Here is a 21,263-nt window from a genome sequence, read left to right as displayed (position 1 = left end):
TCTTGTGACCCTCTTGACAAGTGTATGGACCAATATCTGTTTTTGTGTTTAATTTGGAGAAGTGTTTCGCTCCAGTAAATGTTGGGTTTAACACTTCTAGCATTGGTATCTTATGAAGACATCTCTTTAAGGCTTTGTTTAGCCTCTTCAGGTCGAAACATAATAGAATTGAATCATCCTTTTTATTGCAGTAGTGATGGAACTGCATCAGTCCTTGGATTTTTGCACTCATCAAATGATGCTTTGTTTTTCCATTCCATCCAGTTCCATCTTCAACTTTTCTCGAATGTGCACGGTGCATTTTCTTGGCGGATCGATTGACTGTGTTCCACCTTCGATAAGGTGTAGGACTGCATCTCCGTGGAAATTCCCAACTGTGTCAAAGCGGTCCAGGTACAGCCTCTGGAGATCTTGCACTGATCCAATGGGTGTGCACCTGTTTTGGCTGCTGTCGTCTTTTGACTGGGTCAGCTCATGGATGGTGATCATGTTAACTTCATTGCATGCCAGCAGCCCTGCTACTGCTGGTCCTGACAGATCCACTGTGTAGAATATCTGAGTAGTCCATGTTGACTCTTTGTACCTGCATTCTAGTAATAGGGAACCTAGGCCTTTTATTGTCAATCTATTGTATGCCGTAAGCTTCACGCTTGTGTGTTAGACGACAGACCTCCATGCCTTGTGGTACATGTCCTTGAGAATGCAGAAAGATAGAGTGTTGGCACTTGCACTTATGTCAATCTTGTTGATGCCGTCCAGCCTTATTGAGGCAGACGATCTGGAGTGTTCTGAAAGTTTCAGTTTTGTTAACGGAATGGACCTGTTCTGCTAAGGTGTTTGTGTGAAACAGCTCTTCACCTGTAGTGTCTTCACCTCACTCTACTTCATCCATTTTGATCAGACATTTCCCCCATTTCGTGAATGGGTTTGTGCTTTTGGTGTCTTGCCTCCCTTCAACTCTGGGTGGTGGACTTCTGCAGTTTGAGCACTTCCCGCTCTGGCTTCTCCCCACGTTCCTGCTGCTGGACCTTCTGCAAAGTTTGGCCCAGTGCCCTCTGGGCCCTCATGTCTTGCAAGTTTCTGCGAATATCTGGCATCTTCGCAGTTGGTGGGAGAGGCCACAGTTACTGCACACCTTATTCTGCTTGGGTGCCTTGGATATTGAACCGACAGGCATTTCAGATCCGAAAGCTTGCAATCACTGTTGCCCTGTGATAATTGCCTCGTCGCTGCATCCGTCCTGTAGCCTACTCTCCATGCAGTGACCCTTTGGCTTTTCCAGGAGGTCTTTCTGGAAATCCTCAATAGGAGTGGAGGCAATAACCAACTCTATATAATTCATTCTGAGAGTTCAGTATCAGTGAAGATATATTCTTTTTCTTTCTCAACGGTTAATAAAGACATCCAAGCTCTTGTTGGTTTTCTGTCTATACCACATGAGTTCCAGGCAGTGTACTGGGGTATTGATTCTGCACAGACCTTTGTTTCCTAATCTTTATAGCCTGCCTCTCTGCATCTACAACTTTGTGACCTAGGAAGCATAGTTTAATCCTTTGCTTAAACAGTTTGAATTTACCTAGGACATCAGGTGCTTTCCAGTCCATCTCTAGAAATCTGTCTGGTTTGCCTAAGCCTTCTACTGTTTTTTTTTTCTCCCTCGAGGAGCAAACATTGCTTTAAAAGTTGCAGCAAGCAGCAATGCCTGCAGAGCGGAGTGGGAACGAATCCCTGAGCTGTGTTGCCACAACACAGGCTTGTGAGCTTGTAGCTGGTGTGGCCCTGGCACGAGGTCGGCAAATGGCATGCGAGTGTAGCGGTGGCAGGAAGGGATCCATGCCAAAACATGATTCTGTACTGATCTCTGTGGCTGAAACTAGCAATTTTCTTGATAGCTCAGGGCAAAACCAGGAGTGTGCTCAAATCGCCTTCGATCTCTACTCACACCGCTGCTGTCCCAATGTGAGAGCTGTGATCCAGTCGCAGCACTCGGGGTCGGACTTCTGACTTGAGTTGTCATCTTCAGCTGTTGATCAATGCTGTCAGCTCACTACCGCTGCCACCAGATTATATTACCGCTTTCTAGATTAATACAAATGTAGCTAAAGGAGAGGCATAAAGGTTTGAATGCAGAGCTTTAATGGAGACTTGTTGCTTCAGCTTACACATGTTAACTGTGCAAGAGAACTGAATCGTGTGGTATCGCATCACTTCTTGTGCTGACATACATATTAGCATAAACATATATTTAAATGACTATATTTAATGTACCAACAAATATACTATCACAACAATAATGACTGAGACATGAAAAACTGCTGCATAACCTTAAAGTAATGAAAATTCATGAAAGCACCGAATCCGTGTTAATGGAGTTCCATTGGGTGTATAGAAGTAATAAGTGTTATGCCTCAGAAAGTGGTTTTGGGCTATGCTGTTTTTAATTTACATTAATGATCTAGAATGAAAAATGTTATGTAAAAAGTTAGATTTGCAGATTTCCTAAGAGTTAGGGTGGGGTGGGGGGTTGTGGGGGTGGGGGGGGGGGGAGAAAATTTGAGTCTGAATAGATAGCCAAAGATCACCAAAAAATAGAAAAATAATTTATGTAAGTTGAGTAGTAGAGGGTGAAGTTCAATTTGGATAAACGTGAAGTATTGCACATCAGGAGCAAAATTAGTAACATAAATACACTGGGAATGGTGTTAATTGTATATCAATTGTGTTTAATTATATGCAGGTGGAGGGCATTAATTGGGATTTCATTTGAACACATCGAAAGAAATACTTAATGAAACTGTGGTGTTTGTAATGTAACTTAAAAAAAAAAGTAAAACTGAGTAAAGATTGGCTCCAGTATCATCCTTCTATTAATCCCGAATTGAACAAATGGTGTCAAAGTAGTTTAGGCTAAATTGAAGAAGATACATGGGTGCTGATAGACTCGGCACGTAATACCAATGAGCCATTTTGGACAAATTCTGTGCACACAGCAATAGTATAAATGATACTTTTGGCATTTACTCCATGTGGGTTGTTGGTGAACTAATTAAGGTGAGTTAAAAGGTCATTATTATAGTTGTATTACAATTGGCTGCATTTTCTTTCACTTTCACTTACAAAATCCTCAGAAAAGGCATGTTTCAAACTGGCACTTTCTTGCAACTTCATTAGTGAGCAGTCAATATTAATTAAAAGCGAGCTTTTCTCTTCTTTCTCGAACAGAGGAAAAATATAGCTGAGTGATTTTTCTTCCAGTAATGGATTATTTATTTTATTACTAATAGTGTAACTGCATTTTCCCAAGGATCTGAGGTTATTGATTCTCAATGTTTAGCATGTTTTCGTCACCAATGGTTTTGATTTCAAAGAAAAGGTCACGCCACTTCTGCAGTCTTATAGTGGAACACAAAGGAGGCACACAACCTGTCAGGATGAGAAATATTCTGTGTTATCTTGTTTTTGCAGCAATCTTTTCTGCCACATTATGTCTGTTTCTAAAGGCTCATTTTCATTACGTGGTGTAGTGCTAAATAAAAGGCAGAATACCAAACAAAACCTGCCATTCATTTTCCAGGCCTGTGTAATACACACCTGGTTTTGCTACCCTTAATACATCTCACATATACAATGATTCATTTTCTCTATTACTGCACAATGCATTGTTTTTCATACAGCTCTCTTGTCTACACTTCTTTTTAGATCAATCAGCTCTCCAATACAATGTAAATACTCCATTTTAGTGAGTAGCTACCATTGTAATGCAGACTTCTGAGTGTCCTGGTATGCAAATGTGGATTGTTTCACTGTTTTCAAAAACTCTCAAATATTGAGGTCTTCATTATATTTTCAAAAGCCATTAAAATCATTTCTAAGTCACTTAGGCAAACTATTTCAGTCCCTAGAGACTGAATCTAAGGGATGCCCCTGAGTTAGTCCATGTACCATGAGGCAGTAAATGAAATGAAATTATCTGCATGCAGATACTTAGTCTGATATATGTCCTGTTTCACAACTCCAGACAAAATCCAACTGTTCTTCAGTTACTTCAAGAACTTATTTTCCAATTAGACCAAACTTCTGATGAAAGAACCAAATCTCAATACATGACATAGGAATACAAATCTGTTTGCATATTGGCTGTAATGCAGTTCCTGAAACTACTATTTATCTCTCTAAAGGAGGTACTACAGCAAATGTTTCTGTGTGTGAATAACAACTGAGCATTTATTTATTCCTTTTATTTTGATTGAAGCGATGTTATTAATTTGCAAAACATGTCAATCGTCACCCTGAGTTGTTTCAGTAGTGTGAGTTATCGAGACTTGGGGCTAAAATGGACAGCCTCCGAAAACTGGCGCTGGGATTGCAATGCGCCATTACCCTGTGTCCATTCCACGTGATGTTGGCAGCCAGTGATAATCATAGCATGTAGCCAGTGATAATCATACTGAGTGGCTGCACACCTCAACAAGGTACCCAAAATCATGAGAGGCTTGCACAAGTTAGAGCTAGCTTGCTCAACCTAAAGGCAGCCTGCACCTTTCTAAAGGTGAGGTGCATTGTGGCTGGAGCAGGTGGTGGAAGTTCTCATACAAGACACGCTGACGAGGAGAAAGACTGAATAATGGCATAGCATGGGAAAGAGCAGATTTCATGGTTCTCAGATCCTGCACTGGAGGCCCTGGTGGAGGAGGTGCAAAGGAGGAGAGGAGGGAAGTACTGTATCCACAGGAGGCTCTTCAGAAGGAAGTGAGAACTGATAGCCATGGAGGTCGATGCCAGGAGTCAAGTAATGAGGACCTGGATGCAGTGCCGCAAAAAGATTAATGACCTCACAAGAGTAGACAAGGTCAGTGAATTTGTCTTGAAATAACATATCCCACCAACTGCACCACTAGCTTCAGCCACTGCACAATGCACCACACTCCCATCACTCACCTATCAAACAATCAAAAAGGGATCTTACTGAACATTCATAACTGCACCTTGCCCTCACTTAGCACTGCTGCAAGCTTCACCCTCACATCTCTCAGTCTGCGCACACTGCCAGCTATTCAACCATAACAGCTAGGTCATCTAAACAGATTGGTACACAACGGGAGTTAACTGATGAGGGACAGGCACATCTGCGTTTTCTTACACCCATTGAGGAGATTGTGCTCATCATCATCGCTGAGGAGGTGGCCAGTGATGGGGCTGAAACCCATAGATGGTGATGGTGTTCTCATAACTAATGGTACTTCTCAGATTGCACTTTTCCTGCCCCCCCCCCCCCCCCCTCCATGACCCCCATACCCCATCCGATGATCTCTTTTTTGGTTTAGAAGCTGCACGTGGTATATTGCATCTCTTGCTTTCCCCCACTTCCCTTACCACAACCTTACCCTTGTGCCTTTCACCTTTCCGATACCCAAGAACTGCCACCAGGCCATGTGTGAGATATCTGCACTTCAATAAAGACGTCCTCACTGATATCTACCACCTGCTGCACCCACAACTGCAATCTCAGAGCATCTCTCAGGATGACGGCTTTTGTCCTCTCACTACTGCCACTCCATCTGTCAGCCGGCCAGCTCAGACTGCTCCCACCAATGCCAAGATGATGCAGTCTGAAGCCAGGCCTTCTAGGGCCAGAACTGCTGGAGGTTGACCTCCAAGGCGATTTGCAATCATCTCCATTGACAGTCAGCAGCCTTCCACCAGCCATGCTGCAGCCATTGGGGCAGCACTGTGTCAGATCACTAGGACAGGCAAAGATCAGGGAAGACGGGCACTGCTAAAATGCACAAAGGCGATGGTATGCAACATGGCGTGCTTTTATTTATAACTTTGGTTTGAAATGTTTCGTGGTGGCTTTTATTTTTGCATTGTGGCCACTGTGATGCTCAGTGACAGAAAAAAGTTAAGGTCTGGGACTGTTGGTGAATGGGGAATTGGCATTGCGTTTACTGGTTGGATGAGTTGATCAATGACAGCCCAGCCTGAAAGGGGCCATCTAGGTTGCCTCCTGTCTTCCTCTTCATCCTTTTTCTTCTCCTTTGCTCTTCGGCTGGTCACTGTGGCAATGGCCGTGCCGTTATGATGGCGGAGTTGTGCAGCAGATCACCATGCATCTTGACACCTGCTGTGTCTTCCAGAGCAGTTCATGAAGTGGAAACATTGTTTCAGCATGGCACTGGTCTGCTCTATCACATTTTGTGTGGCAGCATGGCTTTCGCTGTATGCATGTTGCCCATATGCATTTGTGTTGTGCACTGGAGTCATGAGGCATGTCATCAGTTGATAGCCCTTATCCCCCAGTAGCCACCCTTTGGTTTACTGTGGTGGCTCAAATGCAGATGGCATGATGGTCTGCCAGAAAATGAAGGCATCATGATTCTTGCCAGGATACTGGGCATCCACCTGCAAGAATCTCTGTATAGTCATGCACCAACTCGACCGTTGAGGGAGTGGAATCCCCTTCAGTTGCAGTACCTGTCAGACGTAACAAGTGGCTCCCAAAGTGTACAGCCAATGACACCCTGCACCATGGAGAAGCCTGCAATCCATGTAAAGCCATGTTCTCACTCCACCTGCTGCTCCCTGGCAAGAGAGAATGAAATGTACTCAGCTCATTTTGAATAGAGGGCCTCAGTGATCTCCGTAACACAATAGTGAATGGCAAACTGCAAGAATTTGCAAATATTTCCTGCACTAGTGGAAGCATGAAAGCTCATTGCCATGGTCACTTTCACAGCTGCTGGCAATGCGTTCCTTGCCATGTTCTGAGACTGCACTGTGGGTGCAGCAGGTGGTAAATTTCAGTGAGGACATCCTTACAGAAGTGCAGATGTCGTGAATATTGTTTGTTGCTGAGGTTCAGGTCGGAGACTTGCTCCCTGAACAATCAGAGCAGATATGGCTCTTCCTGAGACCACTTCGCCCCCTCCTCCCTCTGCAAGCAGCTTGTTCTGCTCTCTGTGCCCTCTGCTCATTCTCCCTGTTCTGCTGTATTCCAAGGGGAATGCCTACTACTGCACTTGATGCCTGGGAGCAACTGGTTTGTGCTTTGATTGACATTATAAACTGTCTATTCTGCATACTTCTGGCAGACGTTCACTGCAAGCGTGCAAATGCCCATACCAATATCATATCTGACGCGACTGGCACCAGAAGTGTGTGTACACAAGTGTCCTAACCAGTCTGTACTAAAACAGTTTGTGAGCAAAGTTATAGCTCATGAAGTATAGCTCATGGGGCGGCACAGTGGCGCAGTGGTTAGCACTGCAGCCTCACAGCTCCAGGGACCCGGGTTCGATTCCGGGTACTGCCTGTGTGGAGTTTGCAAGTTCTCCCTGTGTCTGCGTGGGTTTTCTCCGGGTGCTCCGGTTTCCTCCCACAAGCCAAAAGACTTGCAGGTTGGTAGGTAAATTGGCCATTATAAATTGTCACTAGTATAGGTAGGTGGTAGGGAAATATAGGGACAGGTGGGGATGTTTGGTAGGAATAGGGGATTAGTGTAGGATTAGTATAAATGGGTGGTTGATGTTCGGCACAGACTCGGTGGGCCGAAGGGCCTGTTTCAGTGCTGTATCTCTAATCTAAAATCTAAAAGGGACAGTAGCAACATTGATACGGAATTGGCTGAGTGACAGGAAACAAAGAGTATTGGTTAATGGATGTATTTCGAGCTGGAGGAAGGTTGATAGTGGAGTTCCCCAGGGGTCAGTGTTGGGACCCTTGCTTTTCCTGATGTATGTTAGTGATCTAGACCTTGGTGTTCAGGGCACAATTTCAAAGTTTGGAGATGATACAAAACTTGGAAGCATCGTGAACTGTGAGGAGGATAATGTAGAACTTCAAAAGGACATAGACAAGTTGGTGGAATGAGTGGATAGGTCTCAGATGAAGTTCAATGCAGAGAAATGTGAGGTGATACATTTTGGTAGGAAGAACATGGAGAGGCAAAATAAATAAAGAGTACAATTCTAAAGGGGGAGCAGGAGCAGAGGGACCTGGGTGTATATGTGCATAAGTCATTGAAGGTGACAGGACAGGTTGAGAGCACGATTAATAAAGCATACAGTATCCTGGGCTTTATTAATAGGGGCATAGAGTAAAAGAGCAAAGAAGTTATGTTGAACTTGTATACGACACTAGCTTGGCCTCAGCTCGAGTATTGCATCCAGTTCTGGATGCCACACTTTAGGAAAGATGTGAGCCTCAGCTCGAGTATTGCATCCAGTTCTGGATGCCACACTTTAGGAAAGATGTGAGGGCAGTAGAGAGAGTACAGAAAAGATGCACAAAAATGGTTCCAGGAATGAAGAACTTCAGTTATGAAGATAGATTGGAGAAGTTAGGACTGATTTCCTGGGAGAAGAGAAGGCTAAGAGAAGGCTAAGAGGTGATTTGATAGAGGTATTCAAAGTCATGAGGGGTCTGGACAGAGTAGATAGAGAGAAACTGTTCCCACTCGTGAAAGGATCGAGAACGAGAGGGCACAGATTTAAAGTATTTTGTAAGAGAAGCAAAAGTGACAGTTAGGAGAATTTTTCACGCAGCAAGTGGTTAAGGTCTGGAATGTGCTGCTTGATGTGGTGGAGGCAGGTTCAATTGAAGCATTCAAAAGGGAATTAGATGTGCAGGTTTACGGGGAGAAGGCAGGGGAATGGCACTAAGTGAATTGCTCTTTCAAAGAGCTGGTGTGGACACGATGGGCCGAATGGCCTCCTTGTGTGCTGCAACATTTCTGTGATTTGCCTTTTTTGGGACTTCAGAGAAATCATTAGTGATAGATTTTACTATAGATTCAGTCATGTTCAGACAAGTGTATTGATGTCACCATATACGTTGACAGGCATTTGAAGTCAAGTATTGGGATTTATTTTAATGACCTTCCCTTTTCTTTTTGCATTTATTATCTTCTATTTCTGACATTTTGCCTATCATACAAATGAGCAATGTGATATATGAATTTCAATGCCAGTGTGATGCTAGGTATATAGGACGTACGTTCCAAAGACTGGCAGATCGTATCAAACATGTCACTTCCACTGTTCACAACAGGCGAGGTACAGACCGTACCCAACCAGCCCGTGCTTGCAAAAATCAAAACACAGTGTCCAACATCAAATGTGATTCTGTGATTGGACAACATTTGCTAAATAATTCTGTGTGCTAAAAATTATGCTAATAATCAATTTAAGATTGTCAGTTGGGCTCGCAGTCTGGCACATTTGCACATACTGAAAGCTACATATATTAATACTCAGGGCCCTGTTCTTTGCAGACAGAAAGAATATGTACAAACATTGTGCCTGTTTCAGCTAAACAAAATAAGTGACAGCCATTTGCTGGTTCATTCCTTAGGGCAATGCCTGAACCAATCAGAGTCAAACTGCCTGGTTTAAATTTCAAACAAAACTTGGCAGTTAACTGTCAGTCAGCATAAACTGGTGCATTCTCCATGGCAACACATCTACCAATCAGAGTCCACTTGCCAACCAATCAGCACTCTCTTATATAGTATAAATTCGATGCTTTCCCTTACATTGGTATTCTTGCGGATCATCCTGACGTGTGCAAGATGAAAAGCTTTGACAAAATGTCTGTTTTCAGCAATATTTAAGTTCTGTAGTACCAAATGACTATTTATCTTCTATTTGTTATATTTTCTATTTAACTTAGACAAGGTGATATTTATATAACTTGCTCAATGAGACTGCATTGAAAATGGCAGCAGGTGATCTAGCTCAGAATCTTTTGGGCGCAAAATCTCTCTGGCATTTCTTGGACTTGACCACTGCCATTTTTCTCTAGTGAATAACTAACTGCTTTTTTGGAGGGTTTCATCCAACAGGTGGCATGATAGCAGGTGAGGGAATTGCTGTCACTTCAGCTTGGGCATACTCAGCCAGGGAACTGAACACTATGCTCTCGAAGGCCAAGATCCACTCCATGTGAATTACTAGCTGTCCTGTTATCAACACTTTGGGGGTCACTTGATATAAAAATAAAAGGTTACCCTTCAATTTTGTGTTTTCCCCCACTGCCGCCCCCCCCCCCCCCCCCCCCCCCCCCCCCCACTCCGCACAAAATTTTAAATTCTGAGAATTGTTTGTTCATATAATTTGATACAATGCAACTTCTTTCTTTTGTCTATGTTGTGGAACATCCCAGACTCTGTCAATTATGAAAGCGTCATGTGACAGGCACACAGTTTGTTTTAGTTTGGATTGAATTAATAGTGGATTCAGAGCAGCCATGAATATGATCATTTAGGTGGGGTGTAAACTATGCTCAGTTGTTCAAGACTTCCTGATCATGTGTTAAAGAACAGATAAATCCCTGGATGGGTGATTTTTTTTGGCAATACAGCTGCATCTTTATTTTAGGTTGTTTTGGAAAAATAGCATTTATAGCCACATTATTTGTAGCGTAAACAAACTTTGCTTCTGTTGTCTCAGCTTGTAGCTGATGAGTTATTCTTCTTTTGTACCTATTCAAGCACCATGATGTCCTTCCCAAGATATGGTGAGCAGAAGTGTACAAGCAACACACGTTAGTGTACTTTGTTGGCTCAGGATAACCTACAGTAATTTGCTTTCTGTTCTATAGACTGTGATCTTATTTGCCTTATTTACTGCTGCCACACACTGCTCATGGCTTCAACAATTCGTCCTCCAGTTTATCCTAGCTTCTAGTATTCCAGTTCATTCGGGTCGCATCACTTTGCACTTATTGTCACTGAATTTCATTTGTCATTTCTCAGCCAGGCTAAATCAGTCTAGATCCCCCTGATCAACTTGATCAATAGGCTCTTGATTGTTTTCAATTCTACCACCCTGATGTTATCAGTAAGGTTGACAATTTGTCTGTACTCACACTTCCGAGTCATTGATGTACAAGGTGAATAGCAAAGTTTCCAGCACTGATTCCACCAGTCCCTTCCTGCTACCACAACCCAGCTCAATGCATGTCCACTCTCTATCTCCTTTGACACAGCCAGTTGCGTGAGCACTGCTTTGATGGTAGAATGCAAAGAGTAGCAATCGCAAGAGCCAGCTGCATTGCCTGCTATTTTCTTCTCATGATGCCAAGTAAGTAATTACGTAGCCGATTCTCGTTTGTTTGCTGTAATGGTGCCATGAGTGTAGTAGGCATGTCCCAAGAAGCCACTATAGCAAACAAAGGAGAATCAGCTCCACAATTACTTGGCATCATAAAATACACACAAAAACTACAGACACACAAGAAACCTTTTGGTTCATGCGGTTTTACATTTGGGTACTTCCTCATGTGCTGCTATCCTAACTAGAACTGGAAATATAAATTTGTACCAAAAATATGAAACTTGACTCTTTGGGAATGAGTATTGCTGAAAATAGAGACATGTTGTCGAAGCTTTTTGTCTTGCATTCATCAGGACAATCCATAAGAATACCAACATGAGGGAAAACAACAACTTTATACTATATGAGAAGAGAGTGCTGATTGGTAGAGATGTTGCTGTGGAGAATGTACCAGTTTATGGTGACTGACAGTTAATTCCCAAGCTTTGTTTGAAATTTAAACTAGGCAGCTTGACTCTGGCCAAGGCATTGGTCTGAGAAAGGAACCAGAAAATGGCAGTCACTTATTTTGTTTAGCTGAAACAGGCACAATGTTTGTACATGTTCTTACAGCATTGAAATTCATATACCACATGACAAGTTTATATGAAAGGTAGTGCGATGCTAGGTATACAGGCCGTACGTCCCAAAGACTGGCGGATTGTATCAAACAACATGTCCCTTCTGCTGTTCGTAATGGGCAAGGTACATACCCAAACAGCCCGTGCTTGCAAACTCAAAACACAGTGTCCAACATTAGGTGTGATTCCGCAATTGGGCAACACTTGCTAAATAATCCTCAGTGTGCTAAGAATCATGCTGACAACCAATTTAAGGTTGTCAGTAGGGCTCACAGTGCAGCACATTTGTGCATACTGGAACCTACATATATTAAAACACAGGGCCATGTTCTTTACAGAGAGAAAAAATATGTTCATTCCTCAGGCCAATGCCTTGACCAATCAGAGTCAAGCTGCCTGGTTTAAATTTCAAACAAAGCTTGGCAGTTTTTTTTTTATTCGTTCCTATGATGTGGGCATCACTGGCTATTTATTGTCCATCCCTAATTGCCCTTGAGAAGGTGAGCTGCATTCTTGAACTGCTGTAGTCCATGTGGGGTAGGTACACCTACAGTGCTGTTCGGAAGGGAATTCCAGGATTTTGACTCAGCAACAGTGGAGGAACAGCGATATAGTTCCAAGTCAGGATGGTGTGTGGCTTGGAGGGGAACCTGCAGGCGGTGTTCCCATGCGACTGCTGCCCTTGTCCTTCTCGGTGGTAGAGGTTTCGGGTTAGGAAGGTGCTGTCTAAGGAGCCTTGGTGTGTTGCTGCTGTGCATCTTGTGGATGGTACACACTGCTGCCACTGTGTGTCAGTGGTGGAGGGAGTGAATGTTTTGGGGAGTCAGGAGGTGAGTTACTCACCGCAGGATTCCTAGCCTCTGACCTGCTCTTGTAGCCATGGTATTGATATGGACACTCCAGTTCAGCTTCTGGTCAATAGTCAGCCCCCAGGATGTTGATAGTGGGGGATTCAATGATCGTAATGCCATTGAATGTCAAGGGGAACTAGTTAGATTCTGTCCTGTTGGAGATGGTCATTGCCTGGCACTTGTGTGGTGTGAATGTTTCTTGCCACTTATCAGCCCAAGCCTGGACAGTGTCCAGGTCTTGCTACATTTCTACACTGACTGCCTCAGTTATCTGAGGAGTCGTGAATGGTGCTGAACATTGTGCAATCATGAGCGACCATCCCCACTTCTGATCATCTGATTGAAGGAAGGTCATTGATGATGCAGCTGAAGATGCTTGGGCTGAGGACACTACCCTGAGGAACTCCTGCAGTGATGTCCTGGAGCTGAGATGATTGACCCCCAACAACCACAACCATCTTCCTTTGCGCTAGGTATGACTCCAACCAGCAGAGAGTTTTCCCCCTGTTTCCCATTGACTCCAATTTTGCAAGGGCACCTTGATGCCATACTTGGTCAAATGCTATTTTGATGTCAAGGACAGTCACTCTCACCTCACCTCTGGAATTCAGCTCTTTTGTGCATGTTTTAACCAAGGCTGTAATGAGGTCGGGAGCTGAGTGGCCCTGGCACAACCCAAACTGAGCATCACCGAGCAGGTTATTGCTAAGCAAGTGCCGCTTGATAGCACTGTCGACGACACCTTCCATCACTTTATTGATAGAGTGTAGACTGTTGCAGCGGTAATTGGACTTGTCCTGATTTTTGTGTGCAGGAAATACCTCGACAATTTTCCACATTGCTGGGTAAATGCCTGTGTTGTAGCTGTACTGGAACAGCTTGGCTAGGGGCGCGGCAAGTTCCGGAGCACAGGTCTTCAGTAATATTGCCAGAATATTGTCAGGGCCAATAGCCTTTGCAGTATCCAGTGCCTTCAGTCGTTTTTGTATCATGCGGAGTGAATCGAATTGGTTGAAGACTGACATCTGTGATGCTGGGGACTTCAGGGGCAGGCCGAGATGGATCGTCAACTCGGCACTTCTGTTGCAAATGCTTCAGCCTTATCTTTTGCACAGATATGCTGGGCTCCCCCATCATTGAGGATGGGGATATTTGTGGAGTCACCTCCTCCAGTTAGTTAATTGTCCACCACCATTCACGACTGCAGAGCTTAGATCTGATCTGTTGATTATGGGATCGCTTAGCGTTGTCTATCGCATGCTGCTTATATTGTTTGGCACGCAAGTAGTCCTGTGTTATAGCTTCACTAAGTTGACACCTTATTTTGAGGTATGCCTGTTGCTGCTCCTGGGATGACCTCCTGCACTCTTCATTGAATGAGGGTTGGTCCCCTGGCTTGATGGTAATGGTAGAGTGGGGGATATGCCGGGCCATGAGGTTGCACATTGTGGTTGAGTACAATGCTGCTGCTGATGGCCCACAGCGCCTCATGGATGACCAGTTTTGCATTGCTAGATCTGTTCTAAATCTATCCCATTTAGCACAATGGCAGTGCCACACAACACGATGGATGGTAAGGACTAGGTAAGGACAGCAGATTTCCTTCCTTAGAGGATATTAGTGAACTGTCAGTCACCGTAAACTGGTGCATTCTCCATGGCAATGCCTTTACCAATCAGACTTCACTTGCCAATCAATCAGCACTGTCTTCTCATACAGTATCAAGTTGTTGTTTTCCCTTACATTGGTATTCTTCAAGTTGTCCTGATGAGTGCCAGACGAAAAGCTTCGACAATATGTTTCTATTTTCAGCAATACTCAAGTTCTGTACTGCCAAATGACTCTTTGAGAATGCTTCTAAGTAACAAATTAATAAAAATCACTTTGGTAAGTTATCTTTAGATTTTGAACCTATTTTGTTCTCTTGAATATTGAACAAAATATACAAAATGCTGAATTCTAATGTATCTGCAATCTCTGTCAACAAAACTGATTAATGCTTGAACTGCACTGGAATAGAACTGCAGTTTTACAATGCAGATTTGACAAATGTTATATTAAAAGTGTGGGTTTAAGAACTGCCAAATTAAGTCAATTTGCTGTGTTTATGTAGAGAAATTTTAACACAAATAGATTAATGATACCATAACACCATTCTGTTGCCAGGAACATCGAGAGCTCCAATTGATGTGCAATTTGTTTTTTTTATCTTTTTATTGAAATATAAAGATTGCTGGAGTCAATGTGGTAACTTGGTGATCTTTAGAATAAACTGTTCCAGCCAACAGGACATGCTGAAAATTATACAATCCAGAGATGCCACATTTTTAAATTGGGTCATCCTTATACTCGATATAGTACAGTGCCAGACTTCTTCTGAAACAAAGTGAATGAATAAAAAAATAGAGAGAGCTGAATATCTGCATTGCATCAACTTCTTTCTTAGGTTCTGGTGATTTTATTTTGGTGGTTTAAAATTCCATTAATATACTGGCAAATATTCTTTTTCCTAAGACCATCTCTTCCCAATATTTATCATTTATTTGCGTCTATTATAAACTCCTTAACTTGTTTTTATAGGGAGTATAAATTCAATTCGTGTGATGTCACCTTGCACATGACTGTTCTGATCACTAAGTGTGTACTGATAAATCTGCTAAAATCAGCAAACACTTGATTACAATATTTGAAACTATTTTTTTGACAATTTTCAGCCCTCTCTTTCCCTCCTGAAGCCTTTGGCTGCTTAAAGGGTAAAGTTCCGCTGGCACCGATTTCACTTTAGTACTTCATCTTTGGCCTCCTTATCTCGAGAGACAACGGGTAAGCGCCTGGAGGTGGTCAGTGGTGTGTGGAGCAGCGCCTGGAGTGGCTATAAAGGCCAATTCTAGAGTGACAGGCTCTTCCACAGGTGCTGCAGAAAAATTTGTTTGTCGGGGCTGTTACACAGCTGGCTCTCCCCTTGCGCTTTTGTCTTTTTTCCTGCCAACTGCTAAGTCTCTTCGACTCGCCACACTTTAGCCCCGCCTTTATGGCTGCCCGTCAGCTCTGGCGAACGCTGGCAACTGACTCCCACGACTTGTGATCAATGTCACAGGAAGTCATGTCGCGTTTGCAGACGTCTTTAAAGCGGAGACATGGATGGCCGGTGGGTCTGATACCAGTGGCGAGCTCGCTGTACAATGTGTCTTTGGGGATCCTGCCATCTTCCATGCGGCTCACATGGCCAAGTACTTCATCAAAGTGATTATTATTCTTGTATGAACCATGCAGCGGGTGTTGGCAGGCTATTCCACTACACAGGGCAGGGCAGAGCAGGGCCCGATCCTGTACTCTTTAGACATTCATGCTTCAAATGGATGGTTGTGGATGGGAATCAGGATTGCTGAACCCTTAGATTTTTTTTCCCTACCCTAACTGAGGAATGCAAAGACCAATTGCATTATTTCTGTCACCCTCCCTAGGTGAGATCAGCTAACTCAGCAGAGCCTGGGGTGGATTGTGGGACTGTTCTATCCTGTATGTCTGAGCTGCTCCCTGGCTAAGTTTATTAAGTCATTGGAGGAGCTCTCATAATTGAAATTCTTTTTTATTAAAAAACAGAACTCATTTTACTAATAGTCTTTTTTTTTTATTCATTCATGGGATGTGGGCGACGCTGGTCCGGCCAGCATTTATTGCCCATCCCTAATTGCCCTTGAGAAGGTGGTGGTGAGCTGCCTTCTTGAACCGCTGCAGTCCATTTGGGGTAGGTATACCCACAGTGCTGTTAGGAAGGGAGTTCCAGGATTAATGGCCAGTAAACCTGATGGGCTCGGTGAGGGGTTCCCTCCTGATCGGGCACCGAGTGTCCCTTTTGAGGGCCCCCCAGCAGCAAATGTCACCCCTGTTGCAAGACTCCTCTCTTCCTTTGTGATCAGAGGAATTCAAAGCGGGAGGATTTTTAATAAGTTTGGAATCAGCTTGAATCAACTGAGATATCGCCTAAAATATATGGTTAGTTTTATGGACAATACACATGTCGTAGCAGTCATTTTTTTTCTCCAAATCTCTCTATTCCTAGGTGCTGCTACAAGCATTTGCAGTTAATTTGGACTGTACACCTGGATTTCAGGAGAAGAACTACCAAGTCCTAAAGTCCTCAGATTATAAAAAGGACCAGTTCATTCTGAAAGGTAAGAGCTTTCCTTGTTAGCTCATCAGGGGACATAATCCTTGATCAGCATGTTCTTGGCCCAACTAGAAAGTAGGCATTGCTGGATTTGATGCTGGGAAATGAGGTGGGCCAAGTGGACCAAGTGTCTGTGGAGGAGCATTTGGATAAGAGTGATCATTGTTGCATAAAGTTTAGACTCATAATGCAGAAAAGCAAGGAATGATATAAGGTAGAATGGCTCGATTGGAAGAGGGCTAATTTCAATACGATGTGAAGGGACCTAGCCTGGATAAAATGGAACCAAAGACTGACTGGAAAAGCTGCAACTGAACAATGGGTTATCTTTAAGGAAAAAATGTGTCAGGTACAAACCAGATACATTCCAGCAAGGGAAGAAGGTAGGAGAATCAAAAACAGGGCTCCTTGGATGATGAGGGAGATAGAGATTATGATGAAACAATAAAAGAGTGTGTATGGTGTATGTCAAGTGAATTCTTCAAGTTAGAACCAGGCTAAATATAATAAGTTGAGAGGGAGGTGAAAAGGAAAATAAGACTGGCAGAGAGAGAATATGAGAATAGAATGGCAGTCAACATAAAAGGGAACCCAAAAATCATTATCTGGCATATGAATAGTAAGCGGGTAGTAAGAGGTGGAGTGGAGCCTATGAGGGACAAAGAGGGTAATATATGCTTAGAGGCACAGGGCAAGGCTCGAATACTTAATGTGAGCACTTTGTATCTGTGTTTACTAAGGAAGAGAAATCTGCCAAAATATTGGTAGAAGTGCAGAGAGTAGAGGCAATGGATAGGGGTAAAATTGAGAGGGAGGAGGTACTGCAAAGGATGGCTATGCTTAGGGTAGATAAGTCACTTGGTCCGGAGGGCTTGCATCCCAGGTTGCTAAAGGAAGTGGGGATGCAGATACCGGAAGGGCTTGCCATATTCTTCCAATCTTCCCTGGATAGAGGGGTGGTGGCAGATGATTGGAGAGTGGCAAATGTGACACCCTGATTCAAGAAAGGGTGTAAAGTCAGCCCTAGCAACTACAGGCCAGTGAGTGTAACATCAGCGATGGGTAAGGTTTTAGAAACAGTAATCAGGCAAAAAGTCAACAGGCGCTTGGAGAGGTTTAAGTTAATTAAGGGGAGCCAGCACAGATTTGTAAAAGGCAGAGCATGTTTGAATAATGTAACTGAATTTTCTGATGAAGTAACAGAAGTTGAAGGAAATGCAATGGATTTGACTATATGGATTTTAAGAAAGCGTTTGATCAGGTACCACATAAAAGGTTGGTTAACAAAATTGAGTCTCATGGAATAGGAGGGTTCAGTATCCAATTGGATAAAAAAAATTGGCTTAAGGACAGAAAACAGCAAGTCGTGGTAAATGTTTTTTTTTCAGACTGGAGGATGGTAGACAGTGGTATTCCCCAAGGGTAAGTGCTAGGACCACTGCTTTTTTTTTGCTACATATAAATGACCTGGATTTTGGAATACAAAGTAGAATTTCAAAATTTGCCGATGATACCAAACTTGGAGTGGCAGAGCGATGATGATACAAATTGCCTACAACAAGACATAGACTAGCAGAATGGGCAGACAGGTGACAGATGGAATTGAATACAGACAAGTGTGAGATGATGCATTTTGGCAGAAGGGATAGGGTGAGGAAATATAGACTTAATAGCGTAGTTCTAAAGAGTGTAGAGGGACAGAGGGACCTGGGTGCATGTGCACTGATCTTCGAAGGTGGCAGGACATATTGAGAGAGTGGTTAGCAAATTATATGGGATTGTGAGCTTCATAAACAGAGGCATAGAGTACAAAAGCAGGGAAGTTATGCTGAATCTTTAAAAAGCGATGGTTAGGCCCCAACTAGAGTATTGGGTCCAGTACTGGTCACCACACTTCAGGAGAATGTGTGGGTCCTTGAGAGGGTACAGAGGAGATTTACCAGAATGTTTCCAGGGTTGGGGGATTTTAGTTACAAGGTTAGTTTGGAAAAGCTTGTTCTCCCAAGAGTTAAGAGAATGAGGAGAGATTTGATCGAGGTTTACAAGATTATGAAGATTCAGACTCCATTAACTGATGTACAATGACTAGGGGACACAGATTGAAAGTTTTGGGCAAGAAATACAGGTGGATTGTGAGGAAGAACCTTTTTTATGCAGCAAGTGATAATGACCTGGAACTCTCTGCCCATGATGGTGGTGGAAGCGAAGACAATCAATGATTTCAAAAGGAAATTGGACGGGCACTTGAAGGAAATAAGTTTGCAGGGCTACAGTGATCAAGTGGGGGAGTGGGATTGATTGGATTGCTCCGCGAAGAGCTGGCATGAACTCAATGGGCTGAATGGCCATCTCCTGTGCTGTAAATGACTCTAATACCAGGATAATAATGAGGAGGATATCTTAAATTTAACCTTTTCTTAGTTTCATCACTTTTTCCTTAAATTTCTTCTACATGCGTAGTGTAATCTATTCCTTGTTATCTATGAGAAGTGCTTTTCCAAATGCTTAATTTCTATACAAGTCATTATAGCTATTTCTGATTTTTCCCCCCAAAAATATGCTTTATTCATAAAATTTGTAAAATAAACGTACATTACAAAACAATTCATAGTGGACATTTCAGAATGCCTCTTTTGTATTCTTTTGATACTGAACTTTGAGGTGCCTCACAACTCTTGCCATTCCATTTTATATACAAAGTACATGTGCATTACAAAGCAAAAACATTTTCTGGTGCAGACAACCCAAGGGGTTTTACACGGGTTCCAGTCCCTCGGTATACTATGGCTGGAGGACATTACACAGTGGCCAGTCTCAAGCTTTAGTGCATCCCTCAGCACGTAGTCCTGGATCTCGAAATGTGCCAGTTTGCAACACTCAGTCGTAGACAACTCTTTGCACTTGAAGACCAGCAAGTTTCAGGAAGACCAGGTGAGTCTTTCACAGAATTGATGGTCTTCTATTATCAGTTGATGTTTATCTCGGTCTCTGGAAATAACCCATAGAGCACAGAGTCCTGCATTATGGAGCTGCTCGGGAGGAAGCTTGACAAAAGCCACTGCATCTCTTTGCAGACCTGCTTTGCAAAGGCACATGCCAGAAGGAGTTGGACGACAGTCTCTTCCCCACCTCTGCCACCTCGAGGGCAGTATGCAGAGGTGGTGAAACTCCAGGGGTGCAGGAAGGATCTGATGGGGAGGGCCCTTCTCACTGTCAGCCAAGCTACGTCATGGTGCTTGTTTGACAGTTCTGGTGATGAGGCATTCTGCCAAATGAGTTTGACAGTGTGCTTGGGGAACCATCTGGCAGAATCCACCATCTCCTTTTCCTGCAGGGCCTTGAGGACATTCCATGCAGACCACTGCCTGATGAATTTGTGGTCAAAGATGTTTTTCTGTACAAATTTTTCCACGAAAGATAGGTGGTACAGCACTGTACAACTGAATGGAGCGTTCCGCGGCAACATGGCCAGACCCATCCTTCGCTACACTGGAGCCAGATAGAACTTCAGCATGTAGTGACACTTGGGCCGGGATTTTTCGCATGGCGGACGGGAGCCGTCCACCAACCAAAATGTTGGTGATGAACCCGCCTCTGCTGGGCCTGGGGATCCAGTCCAGATTTTATGGTCCCCAGACCCTTAATTGGTCTTAGGTGGGACTTCCAACTCACTGAGGCAGGAGGTCCCGCTTAATAGAGCTCCTGGCCAATCAGCGGGCCGGCTGCTCTTAGTCCCAGCAGTGCTACTGGGAGCCGTGGCCACTGCTGCGACTACTACCCAGCTTCTACATAAAGAGGAAGGAGGGCCACCAAAAAAGGTAGGTTACTGGAGCCTCACTGAGGGTAATCGATCGGGCACCAGCGAGGCTTGGGGAGGGGCTGTTGGGCGTTGGGTGCATTGGGGGCAGTCCTCCATCAGGCACAGGGTGCCCGATCAGGAAGGCGCCCCCCCCCCCCACCACCCCCAGGCCATCAGAAAGCCACCTACTTTTGTCAGGCAGCTTTTCTCAGGCCTGGGCCACACGCCTGCCAATGGTAAAATCCCCGTTAGTTGGCCACTTAAGGGCGTTGATTGGTCTGGGGCGGGCGGGCAGTTTCCTAAAGCCGCTGCCCCGCATAAAATTGCGTTGTAGGCAGGAGTGGGTTAGGAAGGGCCCCCTGAGCCTCCCACTCCATGTTACCCCCCCTCCTCTGCCACTAGCCCGCTCTTTGGGGGAGGGGGGCTTAAAATTCCAGCCTTGGTGTTTGTGTACCGGGGGTTTAAGAACAGTTTGATGCAGCAACAGCCAAAGGTGATTATTAGGATGTGGGCGACGTTGGGTATGCTTTTCCCCCACTTTATCTAGAGGTTTGAACATCGTGTCCCTGCGGACACAGTCCATTTTCGATCTTCAGATAAAGCGGAAGATGGCTCAGGTGACTGCCACGGCTCAGGGGCTGGGTATGGGCCAGACCCCTGCATTATGTACAGCAACACTGAGAGCGCTTGCACCTGATGACCAGGTTCTTACCCACAATGGAGAGGGAGCATCGCTCCCACATGACTGGTTTCTGTTTCACCATGGCT

General features: G+C 44.0%; 1 protein-coding gene across 1 annotated transcript in view; it reads left to right on the top strand.

The window, feature by feature from the left end:
* The window catches only part of cdh13 (cadherin 13, H-cadherin (heart)), a 1,084,899-nt gene that overhangs the window by 150,029 nt on the left and 913,607 nt on the right, over positions 1-21,263 (top strand). The window contains exon 2 of the mRNA XM_068049165.1: positions 16,589-16,700. Within this exon, the coding sequence (XP_067905266.1) occupies positions 16,589-16,700 (112 nt within the window). The remainder of the gene's footprint in view (positions 1-16,588; positions 16,701-21,263) is intronic.

The sequence above is a fragment of the Heterodontus francisci genome, chromosome 17, assembly GCF_036365525.1.
Source record: "Heterodontus francisci isolate sHetFra1 chromosome 17, sHetFra1.hap1, whole genome shotgun sequence".
In the NCBI taxonomy this organism is placed as follows: domain Eukaryota; kingdom Metazoa; phylum Chordata; class Chondrichthyes; order Heterodontiformes; family Heterodontidae; genus Heterodontus; species Heterodontus francisci.
This window is presented reverse-complemented; position numbering and strand designations above follow the sequence as displayed.